The sequence below is a fragment of the Dromiciops gliroides genome, chromosome 6, assembly GCF_019393635.1.
Source record: "Dromiciops gliroides isolate mDroGli1 chromosome 6, mDroGli1.pri, whole genome shotgun sequence".
NCBI classification, from domain to species: domain Eukaryota; kingdom Metazoa; phylum Chordata; class Mammalia; order Microbiotheria; family Microbiotheriidae; genus Dromiciops; species Dromiciops gliroides.
Genome location: NC_057866.1, coordinates 139,025,010 through 139,035,949, shown reverse-complemented (window position 1 = coordinate 139,035,949; position 10,940 = coordinate 139,025,010). Strand labels below are relative to the sequence as shown.

At 40.0% G+C, this 10,940-nt stretch overlaps 1 protein-coding gene across 4 annotated transcripts in view; it reads left to right on the top strand.

Moving 5' to 3' along the window:
• The first annotated feature begins 617 nt into the window (after window positions 1-617).
• The window catches only part of CENPC (centromere protein C), a 70,384-nt gene continuing 60,061 nt past the window's right edge, over window positions 618-10,940 (top strand). For all 4 annotated transcript variants that reach the window (XM_043973122.1, XM_043973121.1, XM_043973120.1 and 1 more), the window contains exons 1-2: window positions 618-927; window positions 7,701-7,747. In XM_043973122.1, coding sequence (XP_043829057.1) covers window positions 883-927; window positions 7,701-7,747 — 92 coding nt within the window. In that variant the 5' untranslated portion in view covers window positions 618-882. The remainder of the gene's footprint in view (window positions 928-7,700; window positions 7,748-10,940) is intronic.

Genomic DNA, 10,940 nt, shown 5'->3' with positions numbered 1-10,940 from the left:
TACACACCACATATATGAAAGAGGCAACTAAGAATATACCTACGCACCAACCCTTACACAACCACTCTCCGCTAACACATGCGCACTTTCTCATTCGTCACAAATCCATTTCCGATAACACTTTCTCCAGCGTCAACACACAAAATCCCTCCCCTCTAATACGCGCACTTATCCGCACACAGCCCTTCATAAAACTTCCTCTCCGCTAATACAGACAAAAACTTTCTCACGCACACAACTTCTCACCGCTAATACGCACAATGCCCGCTCTTAAAAACCCTTTTCTGACTTCATTCACTCACTCACTTATTCAGTCACTCAACCATCCACCAACACACCACCCCCTACTTCACTGGTTTTCCCGGCTCCGGGAAGCAACAAAAAAACCCAACGGTCACTGGTGGGAGGGGCGGGTCTGACTGCAGCAAATCAGCCAATCCCAGCTAGGCAGGCTGTTACTCGTTCCAATCCCAGCCCCGGCCCAGCCGGGTGGGCGCGGTGAGGGCTGGACTCTCCGCTTTCGTTTGGGAGGAGGCGGGAAGGAGGAGGAGTCTTCTAGCAAACCTAAGTTTCTTCCGGAATACAGGAGGTCGAGCTCGAGTCTGCTTCTGCGCATGTGCATCCGGTTTTCAAATTTTTTTTTCCCCTCCCCTCGGCTCTCTCCTTGCCGCGAGCTTGGCGGGTAGAGGGGACGGTTCTGAGAGTGCATGGGAACCCGGAGACTCTGTCCCCGAGTGTCTGCGGCGCGCCCCCGCTTTCACTCTCCAGTCCATTAAGGGCTTCCCGAGACGTCTCCCCCCACCCTCGTGAGACCGGGCTTGGGCGCGCCAGCACCATTCCTTCCACCGGCGTCGCCCCCTTCCCCACCACAGACTTGGGCCGATGAGGCCGGGGAGCTGTGGTGTGGCCATGGCTTCCTCTGACCTGGTAAGTCGGTGCTTGTGGTCGGTCGTTTGAAACTAAGTAACGGCTCTTGGCCGCGGTGGCTTTGGTCTAGGCGGGAAGGGGGCGGGGAAGGGGGCGGGCCGAGCCCCCGAGGCTGGCCGGGACCTGGCACAGATGCCTGAGCTTCCCTCAGCCTCAGTTTACTCCCCTCTGACCGTGGCGTGGGAGTCCTCGGCTGAAGAGGCGTTGGGGGAGAGGGCGAGAGTTCGAGCCTCGGGGGGCTCGAGTTTAGCCCCGGGAGGGCTGGTGTGGGCGGGCCCGCAGGGATGCCAGGACCAGGTGTCTGCCGGTGACAGCTCGGGATGCCAGCCTCGGAGCCTGCCATCCCCGAGAAAGGTGGAAAGGCCCCGGGGATGCCAGCGCCGGGGGGTATCCTTTCTCAGGCCAGCCAAGTATTAGGGTAGGCGTCGGTGGAGAACATCGCCCGCCTGACGTACAGCGGGAAAGTTACCAACCCTTCCCGGCTGCTGGCATGGTGCTCGGGTGAGACAGTAACTGAGCTGCTTTCTGCCGTCCCCGGCATCTTTGAGGCTGGAAGTGTCTGTTGAATGGCCTTTCACTTCCCCCTCTTATGGCTAGTGAACTTTCCGAGCTGGCCTCCCGTTTATCCTGTGTATCTCTAGAGGGTCCTTACATACTTGTTTGTATGTTGTCTCCCTCCTTTAGGTCAATCAGTCAGTCAAGAAGCTTTTATAAAGCGCCTCCTCGTGGCCGTGCACTGTGCTAAGCACATAGTATACAAAGAAGTTGGAAGGGGACTGAGCACTTAAAATTATTTTGTTAAAGTCTATCAGTAGTTTGGAGTTTTATTTGGGACTTTTACCTGCCATGTTCGTTTTTTGATTACTTTAGGTGAAATTGTTAATTTTTTTTTGTTCCAGCCTTGTCTACAATTTTGCAAGCATTTATTAAGCGCTACTATGTGCCATGCACTGTGCTAAGTGCTCAAGGAGCTCACTTTCGAGACTGTGTGCGAACAGCTTTGGATACCCAAGCTCTATAGAGGATAAATAGGAAGTCTCAGTTAACTACTTCCTATTTAAAACTCTCTGAGCCTCAGTTTCTTTATCTATAAAATGAGGAGGTTCTACTGAATGACATCTAAAGTCTCTTTCAGCTCTAAATCTATGATCTCCTGATCACAGATAAAGAAAAGAGTATGTTAATAATAAAGCAGAGATCTGGAAGAGGCAAAACAACATAGGCTCTTGAAGAATCAAGGTTTAAGTGGAAAAAGCAGGGAATGGTAGCAGGTGAAAAGCATTTTTGACTAAAAAGCTAACTGCAGTGTATCACAGGAATCAGAAGGGGTGGTCAAGTCAATATAAATAAAGCGTTTATTCATGCATGCACCTCCCCAACCCCTTACTGTGTGCTAGGCCAGGGGGATACAAAGAAAGACAAAAACAGTCCCTGCCCTCCAGGAGGCTCAGAGAGGTTTAAGTGACAATATCAAATGGGACCAAAGCTAGATCTAATGCCCAGCACTTTCTCTTTCAGGCACCACATCCTCTGTAACTTTCTTTCTTTTACACTTCTTTCACCTTCTTGCTATAAAGGAAACCTTGCCGAATCCTTGACTACTTTTCTGTCGCCACCAATATTTAGGCATCTCCTTGCTTTTCTCTGCCCTTCCCTAGATATTCCCCTCTTCTGCTCTCTTCAGCAAGTTCAAATTCATTTGAACTTCATAACATCCTCCTTTATTACTCTATGCAGATACTATTTGCAGCTATTCCTAGGTCAATCGGTCAACAAATATTCTCTCCTGTATATGTGATTTTCCTAAGGTCATAGCTGGTAAGTGTCTGAGGTAGGATTTGAACTCAGATATTTCTGTCTCAAAGTTCAGTCCTCATTCCATCATGCCACCTATGTGCCATAAGGTACCCTTAATAAAAATGGGAAAGTTTGGAAGAGGGGTGAGCTTTTTTTGGTCTTGTAGTGTTTGACATTATTTACATCTCTTACTCTTGGATATTCCCACAAGTTTTCATGACACTGTGTTTTCCTGGTCCTCCCATCTGTCTAACCGTTCTCAGTTTTCTTTGTTGTATCATCAACCATGTCCTACCCCCATTTGTGATATCCCCTAGCTCTGTCTTCATCCCTCATCTCTACTGACTCTCCTGAAGATCTATCTAATCAGTTCCCACAGATTCAGTTATATCTATGCAGATGATTCCCAGATCTATATACCTTGTGTTAAGAAATGCAGACAAGGGGTAAGTTTCTCTCTTGAGCTCTAGGCCTGCTTTTACAGCTTTGTTAGACAATTCCAATTGGCTGTCCCATAGGAATTTTGGACTCAATGGGTACATAATAGAGCTAATTATCTTTCCCTCTATACCTATTCTTTCTCTAAACTCTATTTTTGTTGAGGATACTTCTAGTCACCCAAGGTTTATCTTAGACTCATTTCCTTATCCTCAATCAGGACTTTTCCATTCTATCACATTTCTATTTGTTCATCTGTAGTTCTCTTTCTTCCACATAAAGACACTGTCCTTGCTGAGGGATTTTAAAAAATTGAATAAAATTTTTATTTATGGTTTTGGGTTCCAATTTTTATCTTTCTTTCCCTTTCTTCCCTTCCCCCCTCCCTGAGGTGACAAGCAATCAGATATGGGTTATACATTTATGATTATGTAAAACATTACCACATTTGTCATTTTGTGCAAGAAAACTTGCTTAAAAAGAAAAAAATAAAAGAAAGTGAAAAATAGCATGCTTCAGTCTGTTCCATTAATATCAGTTCTTTCTTTGGAGATGGATTGTATGTTTCATCAATAGTCCTTTGGGATTGTCTTGCATCATTGAGAATAGTCAGGTCATTCACAGTTCTTCCTCAAACAATATAGCTGTCTCTGTGCACAATGTTCTTTTGGTTCTGCTCATTTCACTATACATCATTTATTTCATACATGTTTTTCTAGGCCTTTATGAAACCATCCTGCTTGTCATTATAGTACAGTAATATTCCATCACTATCATATACCATAATTTGTTTAGCCATTCCCCAGTTGATGGACATTCTTTTGATTTCCAGTTCTTAGCCACCACAAAAAGAGCTGCTATAAATATTTTTGTACAAATTGGTCCTTTTTTCTTTTTGGGGATATCTTTGGGATATAAACCTAGCAGTGGTATTTCTGAATCAAAGGGTATGCACACCAAAAAAAGAAAGAAAGAAAGAAAGAGTATTCACAGTTCTATTGCCCCTTGGGCATAGTTCCAAATTGCTCTCCAGAATGGTTAGAGTTTTTCACAACTCCACCAACAGTGGATTAGCATCTAATTAAGGGCTTCTTAATCTCCCAACTGAATTACCACTGTAATTTTTCCTTTCACAGTCTGATTACAGATTACTTTTTCAGACTCATATCATTTTATTTCTCTTCATGTATAGTATGTTCCAGTCAAAATTGACCTAGGTACTGTTCCCTGAATTCTTGCGGGCCATCCATTGCTTCCCTGTCTTTGTAAAGGCAAACTCCTGCGTCTGGAATTCACTTCTTCACCTTTGCCTCTTAGAATCTCTGGCTTTAAGGCTCAACTCATGTATTACTTTCTACCAGAAGTATTTCCTGATCTCTTAAATGTGAGTGCTTTCTTCTTCAAATAATCTTTTGCAAGACTTCATTGTCTAAGGAAATTGGTATAGGAAAAAAATCCACTTAAAATTAATCCACTTAAAGCGGAGAAAAACATTTCTTTGTAAATAATATGAAAAAAGTTCCACTGGAATTTTATCTTTAAAAACCTGAAAATTCTGAGTGTTTCTTTTGTTTTATGTTTAATAATTTTTTACAATCATAAAACTATAGTCTAATTCTTAGAATGAATAAAGAATTAATTTAGTGGGGTTTTTAGGCATAAATTTTTCGGAGAAATCTTGATAGCATAGTTGGATCTTACTTAACATTCTTATTTTAATTCCCTCCACCTCCCACTTTCATAATATATTCATAAAGAAGGTCACTGTTACATAATTATTCTAGAGCTTCATCTTCTGGCTCTTAGATTTTAGGACCTCTCTTAATCCTTCGATATTGAAATCATTCTCTTGAAAACCCTTTGGACCACCAGTGATTGACAAAGACATTGACTAGATGGATGCTAGGGGGGCAGTCACTGGTCTTTTTTTTTTTTTTTTTTTGGTGAGGCAATTGGGGTTAAGTGACTTGCCCAGGGTCACACAGCTAGTATAAGTGTCAAGTGTCTGAGGTTGGATTTGAACTCAGGTCCTCCTGACTCCAGGGCCGATGCTCTATACACTGTGCCACCTAGCTGCCCCTGCCACTGGTCCTAAGAAGGAGATGAATGTTTGAAGAGTCTATTTTTTGAAGTGGTCAGTTCTTTAGCTTTGTGTTTTGAGACTTTTGCTTCCATAGGAAACTTTTTGACATTGTTTTTAGGTAGTGATAGAGAGCTGGCCTTGGAGTCAGAAATACCTATGTTCATGTTATGCATCTGACTGAGCAGGTCATTTAATTTCTCAGTACTCCAGGCAAATCTTCAAGATTGTGACTTGCAGGGGTTAGGGGGAAAGGTAGAAAGAAGGGGATTCAGGTAATGAATTCTCTGATAATAAGAACCTCCTGTTATCTTTGTTCCTGCCATATTCACCCACTAAAATGTAAACTTATGTTCAGATTTGGGTGCCACAATTTAGTAAGGACTCTGATAAAAATAGATAATCTAGAGAATTGCAACCAGCATAATGAGGCTTTGAGTCCATGTCATATGAACTTCAGTTGAAACAACTAGGAATGTTTAGCCTGAAGAAAAGAAGACTCTTCAGACAGCATAATAGCTGTCTTCCAGTACATGAATCAGACTTACTTTGTTTGGCTAAAGATGGCAGGGCTAGGAGCAAAGGGGCAAATTTAGGCTTGTTATAAACAAAAACTTTTTAACAATTGGAACTATCCCAAAATGGAATTGTCTGCTGCAGAAGGTAGTGGGTTCCTTTTCATTTAAAATCTTTTGAAGGAGACTCTGGATGACCACTTGTCAGTTATGCTAAAGTGGAGGATTCCATTCAGATGTTGGTTACATTAAGTGCCAGTTAAAGTCTTTTCTCATTCTCAGATTCTGTGAACTAAGGTTTTCCAACTCCAAAGTGAGTTTTTTTGTTTTTTGTGGGGCAGTGGGGGTTAAGTGACTTGCCCAGGGTCACACAGCTAGTAAGTGTCAAGTGTCTGAGCCGGATTTGAACTCAGGTCCTCCTGAATCCAGGGCCAGTGCTCTATCCACTGCACCACCTAGCTGCCCCCCCCCCCCAAAGTGAGTTTTACAAAACAGTGAGTATTGGAAAACAATTAGGCATAATTTCTCTGACAGAATGATAATGGCATAGTAGCAGTTACTTTATTTTTCCACTTAATTTTCATAGCAGATTCATAAAGAGAGTCATTATTACATAAATATTCTAGAGTTTCATCATCTGGATCTTAGATTCTAGGACCTCTCTCTTTTTTTTTTTAAGTGAGGCAATTGGGGTTAAGTGACTTGCCCAGGGTCACACAGCTAGTAAGTGTTAAATGTCTGAGGCCGGATTTGAACTCAGGTACTCCTGAATACAAGGCTGGTGCTCTATCCACTGCGCCACCTAGCTGCCCCCCTCTAGGGCCTCTCTTAATCCTATGATATTGAAATCATTCTCTTTTGAAGACCTTTTGCATGATCAGTGATTAACAAAAGACATTGACTAGATGGATACTAGGGATAGCCAGTGGTCTTAAGAGGGAGATGAATGTATGAAGAAGGACTAATTTTTTTTTTAGTATTGGAAAATCTAGTAGCCCCATTTAGCTAGAAGATAGCATGTATAAGGAGGCTTATTGTGAAATAAGACCACAACTTCAGGTTGGAGTTGCTGATAGTTTTTGAACAGAGAAAAGAGATATCTTTCTTTCTTTCTTTCTTTCTTTCTTTCTTTCTTTCTTTCTTTCTTTCTTTCTTTCTTTCTTTCTTTCTTTCTTTCTTTCTTTCTTTCTTTCTTTCTTTCTTTCTTTCTTTCTTTCTTTCTTTCTTTCTTTCTTTCTTTCTTTCTTTCTTTCTATCTTTCTATCTTTCTTTCTATCTTTCTATCTTCCTGAGTAAGATTATGTTGGCAGCTATATGGAAATTTGGAGAGGAGAGATTGGAGGGAGAGAGACCAATTAAGAAGACCAATTGGAAGATCAGTTAAAATAGCCCTGAGGAGAGATAATGAGATCTTGAACTAGAGTAGTGTCTGAACTAGAAAAGTGGTTATAATGAGTGGAAAAAGAAGGGAACTGGTGTTTGAGGTGGAGGTGAACTTGGCAAGTTATGACTACTTTTGAGTGTGGGAGTTGAGGTAAGAATCTTTAGGATAGGAATTCTTAACCTTTTTTTGTGTTATGTACCCCTTTGGCAGTGTTATGAAACTAAGATCCTCTTCTGAGATTAATGTTTTTAAATGAATAAAATTAAATACATAGGATGGGAAAAGAAACTAGTTATATTGAAATTGTTATAAAAATATTTTAAAAAGTTCACAAATAGTAGATTGAGTCTCTGCTTTAGTATGATTCCCAGGTTATATATTAGGTTATATATAAACTGAGAAGGTTTTTAGTACTTTCAACAAAAATAAGGCTGGAGATGAGGAAAAGTCATGTTAACTTGTCATATGTGGTCAAGTTAAATAATTATAATTCAGCTGTATTTTTAAAACAATTCAGATATTAAATTTAGTTAAATAATTTATTTTTTTTTCTTTTCAGGATCACCTGAAAATTAGCTACAGAACAAGATTTTGCTGTACTTCTAGGTGATGTTTTACAAAAGCTTTTATAAACTTTATTTTCATATCAATCTTTAATGAATAAACTCATCTATTTTACTGAAGGAAGGAATATATTGTAGGCATTTTGAAATATAAATTTGCTTAAAATTTTAATATTTTAGTGATGACTGGAAAAATGTTTTTAATTTACAGTAGAGTCAGGTCTCAGTTATTTACACCAATAGAAGGGAATATTATCCTCTAAATACTTTTCTACTCAATAAGTATTTATTTGTACAGTGGAACAAGTATTATCTCTAGTTAACAAACATAAGTTCAAATATAGCCAATGTAACCTTGACTCAGCCACAACTTCTTTGGGCCTCAGAGGTTTCCTTATTTATAATATAAAGGGTTGTACTAGATGATATCTGAAGCCCTTTTTAGCTCTCTGATCCTATTAAACACTGTTACTTCCTGTCAAATACATAAAGATTCTTCCAGTTATAAGTCTGGTAATTTTAGGACTATTTTAGTTAATTAAATAAAAGTTTTAGTAATTAGTATCATCATTTTTCTTTAATGATATGTTTGGCAGAGAGAAGCCAGGGGTTGTCTGAGTTCTCCCCCAATTTCCCTAGGAAGCAACATTAAATCAATCCTTTAAATAGATTCTGGAGCTACTGAACCTATAGAAAGATGGAGTGAAACAGTCTTCCAACTTAAAATAACTTAGAAGGACTTCAGGAAAGGTCTGTCTCACTTGAGTAAAAGGGGAGCTCACAACAGCACAGAAGGTTTCTGGGGAAGCCAGCTGGAGGCTCTTAGCCATAGCACAGATCAGCAGCTGAAACCTCTCAGTTCTAGCTCATCATGCTAGTGGAATAGCAGCTCAATTGTGAGGTCTCCAGGCTCAAGGCAGAAGGCAAACTGCCAGGGTGGGGTGCACCTAGGCCAGGCCACACCCAGTATAGGCGAGCCCCTGAGACCCTAGAGCAGAAAGCCAGTGATTAGGCCCTTGGTCCCCAGCAAAAAAAGTTTGGGAGAATGTTCCTGTACCCTAGGAGCAGAGTTCAACTTTGAAAGGTGTGAAATACGTTGAAATAGGAGAAAGAAACAAAAGAACTCTTCACGATAGAAAGCTACTATGGTGACAGGTAAGACCAAAACACAAACTGAGAAGGAGATAACACTTTCAAAATGCCTACATTAGAAGCCTTAAAGGGGAAGAGGAATTGGTCTCAAGACCAAAAAGCCCTCTTTGAAGAGCTCAAAAAGGATTGTATAAATCAAATAAGAGAGGTAGAAGAAAATTTGGGGAAAGAAATGAGAATTATGTCAGAGAGAATCAATAGCTTGGAAAAAGGACAACAATTGAGGAAAACAATTCCTTAAAAAATACAATTGAACAAATGGAAAAGAAGGTGCAAAAGCTGACTAAAGAAAATAATTCCTTAAAAATTAAATTGGGCAGATGGAAGCTAATGACTATGAAACAATCAAGAATCAGTCAAACGGAATCAAAAGAATGTAAAAATGGAAGAAAATGTAAAATAACTCATTAGAAAAACAATTGATCTGGAAAATAGCATCAAAAAAAGATCCTGGACAGCATATTTCAGGAAATTATCAAGGAGAACTGTGCTGGTATCCTAGAAAACCAGAGGGTAAAATAGTCATTGAAAGAATCTACTGACCACCTCCTGAAAGAGACCCCAAAATGAAAACTCCAAGGAATATTGTAGCCAAATTCCAGAACTATTAATGTGAAGGAGAGAATACTGCAAACATCCAGAAAGAAAAAAATAAATATTTAGGAGTCAGAGGCAGGATTACACAAGACCTGGCAGCTTCAACATTAAAATATTGTAGGGCTTGGAATTCGATATTCTGGAAGGCAAAGGAACTTGGATTGTAACCAAGGATCAACTGTCCAGCAAAATTGAGCATAATCTTTTTTTTTTGTTTGTTTTTTGTTTTTGCAGGACAATGAGGGTTAAGTGACTTGCCCAAGGTCACACAGCTAGTTAAGTGTCAAGTGTCTGAGACTGGATTTGAACTCAGGTCCTCCTGAATCCAAGGCCAGTGCTTTATCCACTGCGCCACCTAGCTGCCCCCGAGCATAATCTTTTAGGGGAAAAGATGAACATTCAGTGAGATAGGAGACTTTAAAACTTGCCTGGTGAAAAGACCAAAACTGAACAGAAAATTCAGTCTTGAAATACAAGACTCAAGAGAAGCATAAAAAAATAAAACAGGAAAAAAATGGGAAAAATGATCATTTTAACTCCAGAGAACTGTATCTTTATTAGGGTAGATAGATGGAGTGTACATAGAGTGTGGATATAAGTTGATTTTGATGTGATGATATGTTTAAAAAAAAAACACAAAACCAAAAAACTTAAGGGGTGGAAAAAAAAAAAAGGATTGTACTGGGAGAAGAGTAAAAGGGAAGCAGAATGGGGTAAATTATATCACATGAAGAGGTCCAAAAGACTTATTACAGATGAGGAAAAGGAGGGGATGAACATTGTTTGAACCTTACTCTCATTGGATTTGGCTCAAAGAGAATAACATATACCCTCAGTTGAGTATAGAAATTTAATTAAGCCTATAGAAAAGCAGGAGGGGAAATGGGAAAGAAATGGGAGGGGGGAGGCTTATAAAATGGAAGGCAGATTGAGGGAGGCTGTGGTCAAAAGCAAAAGCTGGTGAGGAGAGACGGGGTGAAAAGAAAGAAAAGTATAAACAAGGGGAAAAATAGGATGGAGAGAAATATACAATAATCATAACTGTAAATGTGATAAACTCATAAAATGGAAGTGGATAGTAGAATGGATTAAAAACCAGAATCCTACAATATGTTGTTGACAAGAAACACATTTGAAGCAGAGAGATATACATGGAGCAAAGATAAAAGGTTGGGGCAGGATATATTATGCTTCAGTTGAGGTAAAAAAAGGAGGGGTAGCAATCGCTATTTATTTATATTCATTCATTCATTCATTCATTTATTTATTTTTTGGTGAGGCAATTGGGGCTAAGTAATTTGCCCAGGGTCACACAGCTAAAAAGTGTTAAGTGTCTGAGGCTGGATTTGAACTCAGGTACTCCTGAATCCAGGGCCGGTGCTTTATCCACTGTGCCATCTAGCTGCCCCAGGGTAGCAATCTTTTTTCTCAGACAAGTCAAAAGCAAAAATTGACCTAATTAAAAGACATAAGGAAGGAAACTACAT